Genomic DNA, 21,051 nt, shown 5'->3' with positions numbered 1-21,051 from the left:
TCCAACTCGTCAACACGCCACATACATATATCTGGCCGTGTGAAAAACATAGCATTTCCCGATTTCCTTGTGTCCTGTTGATTGTCAACGCAAAGGCAATTTTCCCTGGTAATTGAATACGTTTGAAATGAAATGGCTGTGCCTTGTATTCGATAACTGCGTCATAATCAGTAGGGTTCCATTACACAGTTTCGGCGCATGAAGATTGTGAAACATAATAATGACAGATCCAACTTTTAGACGCAAAAGATGCACTCAACCAATTGCACTTACGATACTTTGACCAATGCTCGGATAAACATTCGTGATGAATTCATCTTCCGTTGAAGTGAATTGACAAAAGGGAGGTGAAATTGATATCAAACCACTGGAAGTATCAACCGAAATTTGCCCATTTCCAATTCTAAGCGAATATCCGTACAATGTAAAATGTCGTCGGCAATGTCATTTTTTCGTATCCCATAATTAACGCGAATTTGAAGGCTGATATGTCGAAATGATCTTCGCGAAAAGTATGCGAACTTCAGTGGCATGCGAAGTAACTATCGCATTGTCCTGCACAACAGTCTACAAAATTTCATGAATTGCAAAAGTAAATATCCTACAAAGCGCTTTATTGCAGTTCACACCCATTCGATACTGCTGATCTCATATCGTTCAAGGCCAAAAACAGCTATGTTGCTTTCTTTGGAGACGTACTTGCAAACGTATTTGATCGATTTCACCAATCTGCAATATTCAACATTGACAAGAGTTTTGAATGTGAACTAGACAAAAGTGGCGAATATGGTACGATCCATATGTTTTCAACTTCGATGTGTTGTTAACGTCGATATTCACGCCTCTAAATGCTAAATGTTCTGCCATTGTCGTCTGGTGAGCGATGCCGATACAGTGAATATCCATCATTTCCCATTTCCGTTTCCGAAAGAAAAGCACATGAGTAGTGTTTCGTGCATTTATTGTCAGACATACAAACCAAAGTGGGATTGTAAGGTTCCCAAAGTCTATGAACCATATTGGTTTTCACCACTTCGTATAATTCTGGATCTACATATCTCTGAATCAGGAATTTCCGCTGAAATGATTTCATCAATTTGATCTGGTGTAATCACCATCCGCATCCAAAGATAAATGTGTGTGTGCGGCAAATCTCTTTTTTGCCACTCAACAGAATACATTCAGCATCTAACAGCACCATATATACCATAGGTTGCTTCAAGATAAAGACCCTCAAACATCGCAGCTATTGTTTAATAAGTCGTGCTGTGATATCGTTACGATCGCTAGCTGATTGACCGCGATCCATAATTCCGCACGTACATACATATGTCATCGCATTTTGGGAGTACTTCTTGCCTTTTCTTGGGCTGCCATACGTTGATGGCAAAAAGAACGCCGACCAATATTAGCGCGACCTCTTCGTGGCTTCGTAACAAATTTCAATATGCAATTGATCATATTGTGTGAAACACACATAAAGTTTTCTCTGAATAATTTTAAATAATTTTTCCTTTGGATAGCCGGAATAAAAAAGCAAGCGACCGCAATTGAACAATTCAAATAATTTACAAATCAAAAATTGAAAAACAAAACAAACAAAAATTGAAAAAAATGTGTATGGAAAATGTTACTTTTTAGAATTGTCCAATTTTCCGACTTCTCCTCATGAAAAGTATAAGGTATTTGTTTTTAAACCTTTCCCGATCCACAACAAATAACCTTTAAAAATTTCATCAAGATTGGTTCAACCGTTCTCTAAGTGTTACTAACAAACATTCATTTTTATATATGTACATATGTATGTATGTATGTATGTAACGTTTGTATGGGGGAAAAGAAAAGGGCTGTTTTTAGGGGTTTTCCGGAAATTATTCGAATTTTTCGCGCCGTAAAAACCATCTTTGAACTTCAACGAACATTTAAGAAAAAGAATTAGCAAAATTGGTCCAGGCGTTATTGAGTTATGCGCGTACATACATTTTTGGTATTCATTTTTATTTATATAGATATAGGAAATATTTGATTTGTTATACTACCATGCAGTTCAAAGTTCATAGACTAATAAAATGCTCCCAAGATTACACACATATAATCACCAATCATATGGCGTAAGGTCAGCCGGTTGTTCGAAAATAGGTCAAGTTTTCGCCGATTTCATCCTTTTTCGGCACAAAGATACACTGGTATGAGAAAAACGCGCTCTCTCATTTTCATTGAGTTAACTCACATAACTTCACGATATAGGTGGAGTAAAGTCTACCGGAAGTTCGAAAATCTTTATATTAGGTATATAGCCCCCATATAATCGGAAGTATTGATCCGATTCAATCCAATTTTGACAGACAGACATAATATTATCAGCTTGCACTTCTCGTCATACTGATCATTTATAATATTATATTTAAAACCTTCTTAAGGAGTTTACGGGTTTCAAAAAATCGATTTTTTATTGTCTTATTAAATTCTACAACACGTTTATAATATTGTCCAAAACTTTCAAGTTGATCCGAGTAATAGTTTCGGAGATAAGGCCTTGAAAATTTCGTGAAGTTTTAATTTATTTGGAAAAAGTAAGGAAGGGCTAAGTTCGGGTGTCACCGAACATTTTATACCCTCGCACGATAAAGTGATAATCGAGATTTCATAATACGTCATTTACATATTTTTCAAATACCGTATTTGTGTAAAGTTTTATTCCGCTATCATCATTCGTTCCTAATGTATATACTCGTATTATACAGAGAAGGCATTAGATGGAATTCAAAATAGCGTTATATTAAAAAAAGGCGTGGTTCTTAACCGATTTCACCCATATTTTGTACATGTCATCAGGGTGTTAAGAAAATGTAACATACCGAATTTCATTGACATCGGTGTAGTAGTTCCCGAGATATGGTTTTTGGTCCATAAGTGGGCGAGGCCACGCCCATTTTCAATTTTTAAAAAAGCCTGGGTGCAGCTTCCTTCTGCAATTTTTTTTGTAAAATTTAGTGTTTCTGACGTTTTTTGTTAGTCGGTTAACGCACTTTTAGTGATTTTCAACATAACCTTTGTATGGGAGGTGGGCGTGGTTATTATCCGATTTCTTCCATTTTTGAACTGTATATGGAAATGCCTTAAAAAAACGGCTCTGTAGAGTTTGGTTGACATAGCTATAGTAGTTTCCGAGATATGTACAAAAAACTTAGTAGGGGGCGGGGCCACGCCCACTTTTCCAAAAAAATTGGGTCCAAATATGCCCCTCCCTAATATGATCCTTTGTGTCAAGTTTCACTTTAATATCTTTCTTTATGGCTTAGTTATGACACTTTATAGGTTTTCGGTTTCCGCCATTTTGTGGGCGTGGCAGTTGGCCGATTTTGCCCATCTTCGAACTTAAGCTTCTTATGGCACCAAGGAATACGTGTATCAAGTTTCATCATGATATCTCAATTTTTACTCAAGTTACAGCTTGCACGGACGGACGGACAGACGGACGGACAGACGGACAGACGGACGGACGGACAGACAGACATCCGGATTTCGACTCTACTCGTCGCCCTGATCACTTTGGTATACATAACCCTATATCTGACTCTTTTAGTTTTAGGACTTACAAACAACCGTTATGTGAACAAAACTATAATACTCTCCTTAGCAACTTTGTTGCGAGAGTATAAAAATGCTTGCCAAAAATCTAGTTTTGAGTTTTTTTTCGTCCAATTTCTAAGTTCAGATTTTAACTAAAACACGTATTTTTCACTTTAGATGAGCCTGTAAGGAGTTGTCCTGCCAACGCGAGCGCATCTTTTTTCCGAGAGGTCACCGGAAATGGCCTCGCAATGGCCGAATACAAAATATTTTTTTTCAATAATTTCAGAATTTCTTTGTTAATAGTGTATGTTTGTAACATTAAAAAACCCTAAGAAAATGTTTCATTTTTTATATGAAAAAGCAAAAAAAATTGCTGAACAAAGACTGTTAACCCGAGGAAACCCATGTAACCCCTTAACAACCATATGTATCGTAGTCTGCGCTCGTCTGAAGTTTAAATTATTTAAACTGTATTCTTGCTAACTGCCAACAGCAATGAAACGGAGAGTTTGTGGTATGAAGAAATCATATAAGTTAGAAAAAAGAACAAAATAATTATTCACCTTTTCGGTAGCAGTAACTGAATTGAACTATTTTTACTTTTAACTATTCAACTGTTTGTCAAATCTTCCTTTTTATTGTTGGCAAAATGCAATTTCGAACAGTTTGGTTGATCTGAAGTTGGATTGCTTCTACTTCAATTCAACTAAATGAAGTTGAAACCCGTAATAAGGGTGAATGTTAAGCCTCTGGAGTACGAGAATTTGTTTTTTAATAAAATGACCTAAATAATTTTCAAAAGTTAAAAATTTTGTTGTTAAGGCAAGAAGGGCATTTGGCATTTGCTTATGGCGGTAAATTGTCGCGGGTCGGCTTTGTACCTACCGCTTTGCGATTCCCAGGCTCGACTACAGGAGCAATTCCTTTTAAAAAATCAGCCAGCCTCGATTGGATCTTTTAATTAGTAAATATCGTTTTCAGAGCGTAATAATTGGACAGTATTCTTAAGGTCAGTTGCGAAATCAATTTCTATAAATAATCAAATACTTAAGTATTTATTAGTTTGGTAAGTGTTTTTTAACCCTCCTACTTCATTTGTTTGTGGAGTTTCTTAATGCTGTTGAATAAGAAGAGTTCTACGGGTTCCATGCCACATTTTACCTCTCATTTTGACTGTCATTCTTTCATGACATGCAAACACAAAAAAGTGATACTTTTTTAAGTGATATAATCTTTAAAGTAATATGTATAATATATTCATTACTTCTTTGTTTGTTTAGACTTTTGAAATGGTTATCGAAAACAGTCAAACTCGTCAAAATTTCCCAACCTTGACTAATTTATATATTCATATATTAAGTATAATAAATATAGCGTTATTAATTAATTTATTAATACCTGTATAATTATATATTTGGGTCAGGTTGAGTAATCAGGTTGACTTTATATTTTTATTTGGATGTATATAATAATTATTAAAACAATACCCGTTATTTGCTATGCGTCAGCACTTACATATTTAGAAAGCTCAAAAGCTTTAGATCTAATCGAAAATTATCACCATAAAATATCCGAAAACACACTCGAAATCCTTACTGCTTATAAGTATGTTTATTATATGGTATATGACGAAATTGATAATATGTTAAGTGGTATATTCGTAATCTGATGAAAGCAATTGAAGAATATTAATGAATTTTCTTGAACGTCTAATTGCTTAATATTATATTTAAACTATTTAGCGGTCATTTTATAATTATACACTGAACATGATATTCAAGCGTTGTTTGTATCTCCGAGTATCTATTTTGCTATGCACGTCCCTTGGGTTTGTACATACCCGAACAAGTTCCTCAGTTTTTGAAATTTGAATCTGAAATTTTTCTTATTTTAATTTTATGGTGCCAAATTTTTGCACACAGCTTTCATAGCTTTCGCAAGATTAGGCGTCATTATTTTAATTCCAGGGACATTACAACGCAGTAGTGTTGTCGTTGGTTTGCTTCTAATACCATATTTTATTAATATTTGAGGTTAGATTTGAGCAAAAATAAATTAAATAATGAAAAACTGAAAAGTATACAATAAATTTTAAAGAACTAATTTGACTCATTTTCGCAATACTTTTTAAATAACTTGAAGCATTAGAAAAGAATAGTTGGCAGCGACTCCTACTTATCGGCTCGTCTACTGACATCACAAAGTACGTCTGAAAGACAATTGAACAGAATATAATTCCTTAGCTCAATTTGTGTTTATATCTATTATAGTTTACAAATGCACTCCTATTCATACATTTGACAGGGTGAACCAAAATTCGATTCATTTATTTGTTATACCGCAACCGACGGTGGTCTTCTGCTGCAGTGCTTCATAGTTTCCATGTTTTCCAGCAGCAGATAAATAAGGCTTCCAGTTATTTAGGAATATGGTGCTGTATCTGTTATGCACCTCCTTGCTCCAGATACCAGATCTAAAAACAAAGTTAACATCACTTTTCTTTTGACATGTTAAACAGTATATGTGATAGGGCGGGATCTTATATGTTTGACCTAATTTTAGGCAATGTAATCCTAATTTCTATACACCTTTATTTTATATAAAACTTTTATTATCGTGTAAACAAATATTTTTTTTTATACCCTGTATATTACAGTGGCAATATTGCTTCTTTTCTGCGAAAATCCAATTAAGTTTCCTTTAACTTTTTGATTAATTACCGTTAATAGCGTTGTTCGTTTCGGATAGTGATATCTAATCACCCCACCTGACTAAAATAAGTGACAAATCTTTTTTGGAAAAGTTATCATTCCTCAATTATGTATGACTTCTAAGAAATACAGTGACAATAATTTTATTTGTATACTCTCTCAGCAAGGGGGTTGTGGGGGTTCAGAAACATTCATTGAAACCCTACTGTGCATCGATATCTGCAGATCGGTGCAACTCTACCGGTATCAGCTGCTCTCAGTGAGAGATCGTTTTCCACTCTGAAAACTTACTTGCGGAGTACGACCAGCGGAGACAGATTGAACGGCATATTGATGTTTCGAGCGAAGAAATTTTGAACATCATGGCTTCACAGCGCAGAATGTTCGACATCGTTTTAAACGCAATTTTTGCACTTTGCGCATTTTTTCAATTAAGAAGTAAATATGAACTATAAAAAATACACGTTGTAAGCATTAACTATTTTAATCCTTCTCTTACCTTTTTAATATGAAGCAAAATTTGAACAGAAAACCCCCTCTGAAAACTTTTTCTGAGCGTTAACAGGAATTGCATTGTTCTAGAAACCAATTAATGGTACTTTGAGGGATTAGTGGATATGAGTTGGTTGTTCGTTCTGATAAGGCAGCTACTTACAATTGCATTCTCATCAAAGCTTTGGCAATTTAAAGCTTCGCGTGCGTATAAAATGATCCATTTTGATATAGTAACCGACAATTCTCGAAACTTTGGCGCTTGTGAAATTGCAAAGACCTGTCGTTCCGTTAAGGTTGCGGCGGACTTGGCAAGTACAGGAGTTAGCTTATAGCAAGCTATCCTTAAATCACTGTCAGAATTCGACTTTATGGAAATAAAATATGCGTAGTTTGCTGAAACCGTTACATTATCGCATATAATTTGAAGTTTTATACATTTATGGAATCTTTTTTTTAAGTTTGTTTTATCTTTGTACCTGGTGATTAAATTCACGTTTATGAGTAATCAAACGCTTTCAATTCTTCCGCCTTCAATCACGTCCATCCCAATAGATTCTTATCTTTATATCGCCTATTACCAGTTATGTAAATAACTGTAAATTTTTAATAGCAAAGTTTTATAATATTGATATTTTGACTGTAGATTTCATAAATACATGCATTAAGGCGGTTCTAAAAATTCCAAAAAACAAAACAATTTTTTAAGGTTCTTTCCGATGATATAGCAGTAAGAGTAGATATTTTGATATTATAAAATAATAAAATAAAATAATACAATATTAATTCATAGAATTTATATTTACATATTATAACCGAAGAAATACTATAAAAAGCTTCTAAAATGGCAGTTAATTTTTTATGATTTTCTTGTGTTGAAAGTAAATATAAGTTATTTTTGCTTTTATGTTCTTTAAATAATTAATTTATAATTTTTATTTACTTTTATTGTAAAAAAAGAGTGTGCCAATTAAATACAAAAATACAAAGCTCTGGAGTTCAGTTTGTCAGAAAAACTTTTTCATTTCGGATCACACTAATGTACGTGTTTTTGTCTTTTATCTGTATTCAAACATGGATTTATTTACACATCTTTATCAAAAAGCAAATTTTAGTAGTTTTTATACCCTGAACAGAATGTATTAAGTTTGCCACGATATTTATAAGACCTAGAAGCTAACCTCCGATTGGAATTTAAGTGTGCTATGCCCAATCCATAAAAAAGGAGACCCCACAATCTGCGCCAACTACCGTGGGATTAGCCTCCTCAACATCGCATATAAGGTTCTATCGAGCGTATTGTGTGAAAGATTAAAGCCCACCGTCAACAAGGTGATTGGATCTTATCAGTGTGGCTTTAGGCCTGGCAAATCAACAACCGACCAGATATTCACCATGCGCCAAATCTTGGAAAAGACCCGTGAAAGGAGAATCGACACACACCACCTCTTCGTCGATTTCAAAGCTGCTTTCGACAGCACGAGAAGGAGCTGCCTCTACGCCGCGATGTCTGAATTTGGTATCCCCGCAAAACTTATACGGCTGTGTAAACTGACGTTGAGTAACACCAAAAGCTCCGTCAGGATCGGGAAGGACCTTTCCGAGCCGTTCGATACCAAACGAGGTTTCAGACAAGGCGACTCCCTATCGTGCGACTTTTTCAACCTGCTTTTGGAGAAAATAGTTCGAGCCGCAGAACTAAATAGAGAAGGTACCATCTTCTATAAGAGTGTACAGCTGCTGGCGTATGCCGATGATATTGATATCATCGGCCTCAACACCCGCGCCGTTAGTTCTGCTTTCTCCAGACTGGACAAGGAAGCAAAAGAAATGGGTCTGGCAGTGAACGAGGGCAAGACAAAATATCTCCTGTCATCAAACAAACAGTCGTCGCACTCGCGACATGGCACTCACGTCACTGTTGACAGTCATAACTTTGAAGTTGTAGATAATTTCGTCTATCTTGGAACCAGCGTAAACACCACCAACAATGTCAGCCTAGAAATCCAACGCAGGATAACTTTTGCCAACAGGTGCTACTTCGGACTGAGTAGGCAATTGAGAAGCAAAGTCCTCTCTCGACAAACAAAAACCAAACTCTATAAGTCACTCATAATTCCCGTCCTGCTGTATGGTGCAGAGTCTTGGACGATGTCAACAACGGATGAGTCGACATTGCGAGTTTTCGAGAGAAAAGTTCTGCGAAAGATTTATGGTCCTTTGCGCGTTAGCCACGGCGAATACTGCATTCGATGGAACGATGAGCTGTACGAGATATACGACGACATCGACATAGTTCAGCGAATTAAAAGACAGCGGCTACGCTGGCTAGGTCATGTTGTCCGAATGGACGAAAACACTCCAGCTCTGAAAGTATTCGACGCTGTACCCGCCGGGGGAAGCAGAGGAAGAGGAAGACCTCCACTCCGTTGGAAGGACCAAGTGGAGAAGGACCTGGCTACGCTTGGAATATCCAATTGGCGCCACGTAGCGAAAAGAAGAAACGACTGGCGCGCTGTTGTTAACTCGGCTATAATCGCTTAAGCGGTTTCTACGCCAATTAAGAAGAAGAAGCTAACCTCGGACACTCTATAAAGTACATACATATGTACAGAAAAGATCAGCGTATCGAGCCGAGTCCCTCAGTTTTTGAGAAGTAAATGTGAAATTTTGAAAAAGCACTTTTCTCTTCAAGAAGCTTTTCATTTCTTTGAATTGTCGGCATAGCCTGTAGCTGCTATAAAAACTGAACAATCAAACTCAAATCCTTGAATGGAAAGGTCTTTTGTTTGACAAGCTAACGTCACGAAATTCGGCTTGAATTACACTAGTTGACAGTCTTTTTGCGACTGAGATTTTGCAGGCTATTTCTTGCTAATTTTTTGGGTTGCTAAAAATGAAAATTATAGTAAAAATTTCCTAACGCGTTGAATTTTTTGTGCTGTAGTCACGGAATATAGAGGTCAAACCACCAAAATTTAGTAAAATGACAAAAATAACTTACGCATTGGAAAATTTTGAACTCAAATTCGTAATCAGGACACCTCAAACTCCACACAGACCTCTCAGCATATCTGTCCCAAATTTTTCCTTCATATTTGTTGAGTGGTCTTATTATCAAAGTCAATGCCAATGGTTTCCGAAAAAATTTAACCACTATAATATATAGCAGTAATAAGAACTGGCCGAACAAAATCAAGTTCTTGTATGAAGAGCTTTTTTATTTGTGAATATATCTTCACAAAATTTGGCATTGATTCTTGTCCAAGGCAACGCTATAATCTCTGAAGAAACTGATGAGATCGTATCACTATAGCCTATAGCTGTCATAGAAGCATAGATCATAATCAAGTTCTTGTATGGTAACTTTTTCATGAAGGGTGTTTTTGAGCGGTGCAACTGAAGTTAACTTTTCTTCTTGTTTTGTACTAAATTTGTACTAAATCATACTAAAGTAACGTCACATCCGATTCGTTCGTATATATCTTCGATTATACCTAAAAAGTAATAAACGCTCTAAAACATGATTAATCAATTGCAGACGTCTTGGTACATCCGTTATGTTGAAATTATGACTCATTCATAATTTGACTAGGTTTATTTTTAACTTTCGTACGTCAATTCATGCACTCAAAATGTAGATAACGTCAACGAGCCTCATGACCTGTCGATTTTTAGTGAGTTTTGAGTGCATTGCGAATAAGAAAATATTTTTTTTAAATAGGATCAATGATTTAAATTTATCTTCTTCCAGCACATCCTTTGAAGTACATTTTCTTATTAATGCTACCCAATTCCAACGAGCACTACTTTTGGAGACTATTTAAAGTCTCTTAACCTTAAACTCCAACGACAATATGGTAGGAATGTAATTAGTGTAATCTTGTTGATATTCTAGGACTACATTTAAGAGGCTACTGTTAATATGTTCCAAAATATTAGAAAAGAGAACGAGAGGTTCAGAATCCCAATCCACAAAATGAGGTTCGTTTTCCAGGTAAAGAGCTATCAACTCGGCAGAATTCTTTGCATTTAACACCATGATAACCATGAGTGCTATAATCGAGACTCAAGCTAGACAAAACTACAATTCTCTAATTGTCATTAACTTTCTGAATTCATAATAATTCCCCCACGGTTACTAACAGACCGAAAGCTAAGAGAGCGACAAAATTATGGTATTATTTGCAATTTTGCACTCATCTGTATTAACGCTTTTGAGCGTTTCTGAATTTTTAGCGACGTTTATATTTTATATTTGGGCTCGCTTCCGGTTGCACTAACCCTCAAAAGCTCTATTAACCTTTTGCTCCTCACTTCATAGTGGGGTAAGACAGTCGTCAGCAGGTACCCACGTTAAACACATTGGATGTTCCTCACTTCAAACACTTCACACTGAAAATCCCTCATAGCAGTACTCATGTGCTTGTATTTACATATTTAAGTTTGTTTACAATCATGACAGTATTGTTCAAAGTCTCGAGTTCGGTTTATTTGAAACTCTGAAAAGGTAGGATTATCATAAATGTGAGCCAAACCACTCAGGCATATATGTATGTACTTTCTGAGGTAATACAGGATTTCAGAACACTACAATTATATATGTATTAATATGAGATACATACTACGTTTTGGGTACCCAGAGGCTTTCGTTAGATTTGTGTATAAATTCAAGCAGTTATATATCTATCATATTGGAGAGTGTTATTTGTGCAAGAAAAAAATATTCAACAAAACACTTGAAAATTATTATTAGCTAGCAAATCAAATTCCTTAATCACTGCATTTCACATGTACTTTATTTTTTATAAATGTACTTGATTACATACAAACTCACAAACTCAGCACACTCAAAAGATATAAAAATATGGCCAGTTTATATTTTTTTCATTAACCTTTCAAGTGCAAAAAAAGTCCCCCAAAGGCCACATATATATTATAGAGAACAACTGGTCGGTACGACTAGGATACGGTGGAGGGGTTTTTTTAGCAAAGGTTTGCAAGATCATCTTTGGACAGCCACTGTTTCCACTTTCTATTTCAATTAGTATTTAACTTAAAGGCTGCTGATCAACAAGTCAAAGAAGACCAGGAGAAAAATTTTATCTTTCATTTAAGTTTACCATTTCGCCATGATGGGTATTTAATCCCAATGCGACTACAATAAAAGCAGAAATTCATAAAAATACAAATTGCAATCGCTTAAAGGACATTTAAGACTTAAAGTCCCCACCATACCTATGCATGTCGGACAACAACAAGATACAGTGCAACATGTTTTTTAAAGTGCAGGTTGTTTTTTTTTTAGAAATCTACATATCGAAATGTAGAGCAAAAGCCTATCTCATTAAAATCAGTCACGACAAAACGGCTCTAGTACAAATGTAGTACCTACTTTAGTACGAGTCAGAGCAGTAATATATTATGCTTTGCGAGGTCGGAACCTATATCGGCAAGCCATTACCCTTACTCGGAGATCACGCTCAGAAATCATTGTTGGGTTCAACTTCAGTGCTACTGATTGGTTCGAAAGGATCTCAAAATGAGGTTATGACGGGTTCAACGAAGAGACATGGTTATCAGGCGGAGTAAACTTCCGCTGTTTATTGAAAGTAGTTTCAGTCCGTTAGATGATTTTAAGACAGACAAAATTAAATGCTATTAGAGGGGGTTCAGAACCCCCAAGGCCGCACTTATCGTCTGCGTTCAATATAAAATCATATCTAAATATGTCATAGGTGCAAATATATGAATATTAATCATATAAAACATTTTTAAACACACATTTCATTTGCTGATAACAACAACGTGTCACATTACTCATCCTCGTTGTTGTGCCTTTTATCTACGAAATGACACAACTGAGCCCGCAAGTAAGCTTCCAGTTTTGCGATAAAATGTGTGTCAGCGACGACGATGTCAATAACGATATGATATAAATTATCGAAAGTGTAGCAAGTGCCAGTTTAGTTTTACCCTTCGAACGAGTTCGACGACGTTGCGACGGTGTTGGATTTAAGAGACCCAAAGCAAAAAACCAGGACATAATAAGTGCAAATATTCTCTTGTTTCGAAATTTTTCGTTCGAAGTGAAAAGAAAAATCGTTTTGAAAATGTACAAGTTCTTGCAATACGCAGCAATCGTGAGCTTAATCTGTCTTTTCGGCAGCAACGGCGTTGAGGCGCAAAAATTGGCCTGCCAGAATGCGAGCAGTTTAACGAATCTTGATAGCACTGTGAGTGTCTTGTGACCCTAACTTGAGTTTTACGAATTGATTCATTGAATATTGGATTGTGTTGGAAAAATATTGATTTTGAGGCGGCAAAAAACGAGTTGCAAAAGGAAAATATTAAAAACAATTATGTTAACGAATATTTTTTATGTTCTTATGCAATACTTTTTTGAAATCATTTTTCAGTTATAACGGTGATTTACTCGAAATTGCATTAAAGTATATAATATTTGAAGCAATTGGGTTTTTGAGATTTTAGTTAAATAAGATAACTGTGATAAGCCAATCTCCAAATAATTTCGAATTTAAAATGCGGCGTTGCTCCATAAACGTACTTTTCAAAAAAAAAAAAAAACAAAATGGTGTTTGCCCCAGAGCCTTCCAAAAGTGTTTTTTTATCCTTTTGTCAAAATTTGAAGTCCAGATATTTGCTTTAGCTTAAGTTCTGCTTTGCATGGATTGTGTTAATTGTGAACTTGGGCCTAGATAACTCTATAAATGTTAATAAGCGCTTATAATAAAAAGTAAATTCTTACAATTAATTTAAAATAATTAGTTATTTACTCTGCAAAAAGTTGAAAATTTTAAAATTTTTTAATTAACAATTTTAGTTAATAAATAAATAGTTATAACTTTTTTCAGTTTGAACATTGAACTTTAAATTTGTAATTTAATCGAATTGAAAAAAATATTTCAATAATTTCAATTAATATTTAATGGATTAATAAATTATAAAAATATAAATTATAGTTTCTTTATTTGAATGTTGAATTTAAAATTTGGCCTTGAACAGAATCGCAAAAAAATTAATTAATTAAAATATTTTACATTATAAGTTAAAGTAATTAGGGGGAAAAAATAAAATTAAACTATTCAAAAATATTTCAAATTTGCAATTAATATAGTTTAATTAATTTTACAAACAAAATTTAATTATACTAACCTAATTTCACATTACATTTTTAGTTAATTATTAGTAACAAATTTTAATTTTTTTAGTTTGAACATTAAATTTCAAATTTGAAACTAAATCGAGTTGCAAAAATTTAATTATTTAAAAAGTTTTAAATTAAAATAATGAATTGAAAAATTAAATTACAAATATATTCAAAACTATTTTAAAATTCTATTTGTAATTTACTTAGTTTTGCAAAAATTTTATTGATTTTCATTCCATAGATTGAATTAATTTAAATTGTAAATTACAAAACGAATTATTAAAATTAACTAAAAAATTAAAATTAAAGCTTTCAAATATATTTCAAACTTTAATATAATTTAATTAATTTTCCAAGAAAAAAAATTTAAATAATTTTTCCATGAATAAAACTTTTTGTAAATCAATATAAGAAAATAAAAAATCTGTTTATTACATAATTTTATTAATGTTTATTCAAATCTCAGAATTCAAATTTATAAATTTCTGAAACTAATCGAGCGCAATTTTTCCCGCACAGTTTGAAGGCCAGTGGTACGAGGCCATCCGCAGCCCAGCAAGCGAGTGGAGTTGTGTTGGTCTCGATATTTACTCAAACACTTCGGGCATATATCTCAACCTGACCACACCACAGACAACGGCCGCGCTGAATTTAAATCAAACCTCAACCTATCTACTCAAACCAGTCAATGGAACCAACTCAAGCAGCACAGTGAATGTCACCTCACCCGCTGACGGTTACACTTACGTAACAAGCAGTAGCGTAAATGTGACAATCAAAGTACTTCTGGCGAATAGTTCCAGTTATGCGGTGCTCTGTGGCTATAGCTCGAACTCAAACAGCTCTTTTGGCCTTGTAATGACGCGCCAGCGTTCGGTGGCAAACGCCACATTGACATCGTATGTTGGACTAGTCAACAGCACTTATGCTGATTTCGACAATTTGACCACTGTGGATCAGGGAACAGCGTAAGTAGCAATTTGATAACCCTATAACTATAGGGTATATAACTGTTTTTACTAACTTAAGTGTACATGTATGTGAGAGAATGTTATATTGGCCTAAAGCGTCATAAGTCATTTGAAGCGATGAAAGGTTTTCTGTGCAATTTTGAGTAACTTGCTGTGGTGTTTTATTTTAAATGAGAGCCCAAAAAAAAGTGAGAAGCTATAATCCTAATTAAGCTACTTGCAACTATATTGAGTGATATTAGGGTGGTATTTAATTCGAGGTTGATACTTCTTAGAGGGTGAGTTTGTGTCATAGAGGGGTTATATTTCCGAGCCTTTAAAATTTTTATTTTTGCTTTTGTAATACCAATTTAGTTAAATAGTTATTAGTGATATATAACATTTTATGTGGCTTTTGGTTATTTAAGATTATCCGAGTCCTATCAATGACATTGTTATTTGTTCCAACTGTATTTTTTATGGATTAAGTGAGAAAGGTTATAATGTTTGGGAGCTTGTAAAGCAATGATTAACAATGAATAGTCCTGTTAGAATTTGAATAATTAGAGCATTGTTTGCAATTTTAAATAAAGGCAGCTTGTGAAGCTAATCACTGCTTGAATATTAAGTAATAAGGTGTCCATTAAGAGATCCAAAAAAAAATGTATTTTTAAGCACCACCCTAGTATAATTTGGGGCCTTAATATATACAAATTTAATATAATATTTAGCTTTTAAATTCTTTATTTACTCAAATTGTTTATTTTATTTTACTTACAGCTGCTATCAGAGCTCAGCCGCCACTCACGCCTCGGCCTTATCGCTGGTTTTCGCAGTTATATATGCCGTCACTAAGTTCATTAAATAAGTGCGAAGCCTATTAATACAAATATACATGTACATATGTTGATTTAATTTTTAGATTATTAAATTTCATTACACAATTTAAATTATATACATACGAACTTATGTTATTGCTGCTACACACAACTGTGCATATATGAATAACGGTACTTAAAATTGGCTTAAAAGAACAAATACAACAACAATAGAAATAATTCAAGTGGCGAAAATCCATAATGTTGTACCTTTATTTGTTGCTTTTGAAGAATAAAAATCAATAAAATTGAATTTGTTTATATGAATAATAAAAATAGAAGAAGTAATTGATTTCGAAATTAATAATAATAAATAAAATAAAATTGGAAAAAACTGTTTGTAATTTTTTAACTGTAGATAGAAATAAAAGCAGTGGTCATAAAAAAATAATAACAATAATCTTAAAAATAATAATAATAACATTACTAATAGTAATATGATATACAAAAAGTGTGTATAAAAAGTAATTATCGAAAACTAACAAAACACTGGACACCCTTATGCAACTAACTTTATTGGTTTATGAAAGCGAATGTCAGATTTAAATTTTTATTTCTGAACTAAAAATTTAAACCTGACAATTTTTAAAAATATACTCAATTTAAAATTCACAATTGGTTTGCCAGATATTTAAAAACGCTGTAATTCACGTAATTTCCAAATTAGAAAAGAATAAATAAAAATTATATTTAATTTTATTAACTTACCGGAGGTTTTAAAAAAATGTCCAAAATAATTTTTTTTCTTACAAATCTAACCGTTCACGCTTATATCAACAAATATTTCTTTGCTTAATTAAAAAAATAAAAATTCCATACTACGAAACATGGAAGCGCAAATAGATATGACAACAACAACGGAAGTGTGTTTGCACCCGTTAAATCAAGACGCAATAAATCTTACTTACCAAAAACAAAAACAAAAATAATATTAAACAATTGCGTTGTGCGCCATATCCCCTCACATGTATGTATGTATGCATCCTCTAATCAGACATATTTTTAATTTGTGTTAATACTCTGTAGCGAGCGCTGTCGACAACATGACCCACTGATAAGATATCGCTAAATCAAAGAGAAAATATGTGATTCTTCATTACGTGCTTGCGCCATAACACCGAGTGCCCACGAACAAGCTGCAGGAGTACAAATTAAACTTGTAGGTACTTCTTTGTTGGAGATAACAAACAAATTGAGGTTTGCTGACAACAGCGGTAAACAAGTGAGTCATAAGTGCCGGGTTGAGGGCGACAGTTTGTCGATAAATATTAACCTGTGACTTGTCTACTTACCCAGTGCTGCGACATCTGCCGCGCTGTAAATCCTCACCTTGAGAGGAAAGTGGGGGTGGAAAATTTAAAAATTTGGAAAATCCGATATCACATAGTTTTTATATAAAACAAAATCGGGTTACTTCTGCAATATTTCGTATTTAGAAAAAATTATTTGCATCTAAAACAGCAAGGTCATGCAGCAACTAAACATCTTTTTCAGCAAATGGGAAACGCTTGTTGATTTCTGTACCCAAAATAATGTAAACTTCATTCTTTTATCACGGAAGTAATCGAGCTTGTGGCTTGTCACATTGAATTGGCGGTTTGTTTTAAGGCACTTACTTTTGGACCAACATCCACATCTCGTAAATGCTCCCCCTTCAATTAATTCTATTTAGTCACTTTGTCAAATTCTATAAACTCCGCATCGGTTTTATTTATCTCATCTTCTCTTAAAAAGCAAGCAGTTACTATTTGGAACATGTTTCAGTTCAACTATAAGGCACATGTACCTATTTTATGAGCTTCTGACCGAAATTCTATACTTCTTTAGTACACGATAGGTGCAGCGTAATCAAGAAAGTTTAGATAAATAACATTCCAGGAGCTATTTAGTTTAAAAAATAGCAGCCTCCTTATTTTGTTTATCCTTGTTCTTTTGTTTGAAAAAGACAGTGCGCTCAAGAAAGCGTTGGACTGCAGAAATCAACGATAACCACTCAATTTTCATGATTTCCCAAAGTGCATGATACGTTCAAAAACCAGAAAAATCCGCGTTTAAACCGGTTGCAGGCTCGAAAACTCCAGCAGATCCGAAAAAATCCGCTGATCTAGCAATACTGTGCTCCACTGACTTATAGACCGGAGGTTTATCATTTGATGGGCGTAAAATGGAAGTGGTAAAGGTAATATTATTTATAGGGCACCTTCCTTATTGAGTTCAAAACAGTGCGCCAGTCGTTTCTTCTTTTTCGCTACTTGCCGCCAATTGGAGATTCCCAGCGAAGCCAGTTAGGTCTTCCTCTTCCTCTGCTTCCCCCGGCGGGTACTGCGTCGAATACATTCAGAGCTGGAGTGTTTTCAACCATTCCGATAACATGAAGCTATGCTTGTGAGCTTTACATTATGTGTTATTACAACTCTCGTTATAATATAAAAAGGTGTTCATTATTAGAAGAAGACTGTTTCAGAGACTTTTAAGCTTTAAAGTACATTGTAATATCATTAAACATTATGTCGAAAACTGTATACGATGGGGATGTAATATTTTTTACTTATTTTTTGTATAAGCATTCTTTCGTGACCTTACGTCGTCGAATCTCAGAAAATTGAGTTAGAGTCGATGTTGCATGTGTATGCATCTACATATTTTCGATATATGTGCAAGTTGACCTGTGTCGGTCTTCATATGAACACAAGTCTCTACTTATCATGACTTGACTCGAGTGCTGCGATTTCGTCGTTATCAGGAGTTCTCGCGACTTCTGCAAGTCGCTATTGTCAACGAAAACAACTTACAGCTTTATACCTGATTTCATTTAAGAGGAGATGACGCAAAGAGTTCCTTAACTGATAAGTTCAGTGTATCAGTTAGGCGACATCTCCAGGCAAATTTACTTATTTATCACGATTTCAACAATTTTGACGCCAACAAGAGTGATGTCGTTCGAACCAAATGTCATCCAAGTAAAAGTTGTGTTTACCACTTGATTGTTCTATGATAACTCTTCCATTTGGCTCATCCCCTCTTTAGTGGCTGATACCTTGGCTTGGTTGCTTTAAATTGAAAAAGAAGAAACCTTTGGCTACGTCTCTGTGTCGCGTCGGCATGTGCTCAGTTACCGTTAATTTGCATTACTACAGTAGAATCCCGGATTATCCGAACACCGGTATCCGAGATATCCGATTATCCGGACTCTATCTCGTCTCGGCTCTAATTGTCAATTTGAAAATGTTTTAACGGTGCAGTGAAAGAGCATGTTACGACAATAAGTTTATTTTTCGCGTCTGATCGAAAGTTACGTGTACTCCCGCTTTCATTTTGTTTGCGGGATAGTGTTTCGTTAGTAGTTTCATTTTTCTTAGATAGCGTTCAGCTGAAAGGTTGTCTCTTATTTTTGTCTGCCTTTTTGTGTTAGAAGTTTACAATGTCCAAGCGAAAAGTAGTGTTGTCTCTTAATGACAAAGTGAAGATAATTAAAAGTATAAAAATGGTGAATCTGGCAGTAAGTTGAGCAAATATGTGTGTGGTGAACTTCATTACGATATCAGACATTAAAAAGAATTCTGATGCCATAATGAGAATTCCACCTGCAAAGCGCTTAGCGAGAGAAAGAAGATGGGAAGTTCGCAGCGTGTGCGTTAAGTGAAAAAGTCTCCAAATGAAATTCTGGAGAATGCAGCTTTATACTTGGTTTTTACAAAAGAGAGAGCATGTGGCCAGCCCATATCAAGACCTCTCGTCATGTGAAAAAGCATTGGATTTTTAATCAAAAATTGGGTGGTGATAATTCTTTCAAAGCGAGCTGTGGATGGTTAGCAAGATTCAAATCTGCTACATGGCATTCGAGAACTGGAGGTCAAGGAGAGAAACTTTCTGCTAACGTTGCATCAACCGACTCTTTGTGAGACGAGTTAAAAATTTCTAGATGAAAAAGAATTACGATTTTGATTTGTATACACGCAGATGAAACAGAAGTCTTAGTGGAAAGCTCAGCAAGCAGAGATCGTTAGCATCGCATCGTGGAAAATTCAGCACCTGGGCACAAAGTGAGTAGCGACAGAGTTACAGTTGTGCTGCGCTCATAAAACGCTAATGGAACTCATCGATTGCCACTGCTGCTTATTATTGGTAAATCAAAAATCCGCGCTGTTTCAAAAATGTTAAAATCTTTAACTTACGCTAACCAAAAAAGCATGGATGAACACAGATATTTTTCTTACTTGGTATGAAAATACGTTTATTCCTGAAGTGAAGAAATTTCAAAGGACGTGAAAAGAAGGGCGACGTGGCTGCCGTTGTTAGATAATGCACCAACGCACCCTTCCGCTGAAACACTCAAATCGAGAAAATGGGAAGATCACGAAGTTAAAGGTTTTACCCCTAACAGCCAGCGCCGATGTGCAACTTCAATGGACCAAAGTATCATTGAAACTTTAAAACGTTTATACAGAAAGCAACTATTGCGTCGTCTTTTGACAACAGAGGACAGTGACAGAAACGACGTTAAAGTTTTTAAGCAGAAACAAATTTGAAAGAATGTTGTGTATGTGCTGGTAGAAGCGTGGAACTCTGTGGAAATGCAAGAGCATTTAAAAGAGCTTGGAATAAATCATTAAAATTAACACTATCCTAATTCCTCGGTCAAACCGCATGACGATTTTAAAGAAAAGAACAGAAGCAATGAAAACTCCTTAGCATTGGTGAAGGGTGCGAAAGATGAAAGAAAATATTAGGAATGGCTGAACTGCGATAGTGAAGACCCTGGATTTCAGATATTAACCGATGAAGAAATCATTGAGGATTACCTGAACAACAACGAAAGAGAAGATGAAGATGAAAGAAGATACTGAAACTGGGGAAGTAATGTCAGAAATCGCATCTCACGCAGAAGCTTTTGAAAGCCTGTTTGATAGTAGCACTTTAAGTGGTTTTGAAAGACAGGATGTATCGGATTCCCATACAGTTGTTACAACTGAAACGCACTAGGGACTTGGCACGCAATGAAACGAAATGATTCTTTACGTCAAAGACCAATAACAAGTTATTTCCAGCAAAGTTTTAAATTACATAGGCATTATGTAATATATTATTTATCTGTTATAGCTCGGTTGTTATATATCGTACATATGTGTATTATCTGAACTACACTTGTAAACTTATTACATAATAAAACTTTTATTATATTTTAAATATTGTTTGATTTGATTTGAAATCGATTATCCGGATTCTTTTCGATTATACGGAATACCCCTGGTTTTAATTGATCCGGATAATCG

General features: G+C 34.7%; 1 protein-coding gene across 1 annotated transcript; it reads left to right on the top strand.

Annotated features, from left to right (window-relative positions):
- The first annotated feature begins 12,826 nt into the window (after positions 1–12,826).
- Positions 12,827–15,975, top strand: LOC120778576. Its single transcript, XM_040110443.1, has 3 exons — positions 12,827–13,015; positions 14,470–14,918; positions 15,681–15,975. The coding sequence occupies exons 1-3, from the start codon at positions 12,893–12,895 to the stop codon at positions 15,766–15,768; spliced, it is 660 nt and encodes a 219-aa protein (XP_039966377.1). The 5' UTR covers positions 12,827–12,892; the 3' UTR covers positions 15,769–15,975.
- Positions 15,976–21,051: the final 5,076 nt, after the last annotated feature.

The sequence above is a fragment of the Bactrocera tryoni genome, chromosome 1, assembly GCF_016617805.1.
Source record: "Bactrocera tryoni isolate S06 chromosome 1, CSIRO_BtryS06_freeze2, whole genome shotgun sequence".
Taxonomy (NCBI): Eukaryota; Metazoa; Arthropoda; class Insecta; order Diptera; family Tephritidae; genus Bactrocera; species Bactrocera tryoni.
This window is presented reverse-complemented; position numbering and strand designations above follow the sequence as displayed.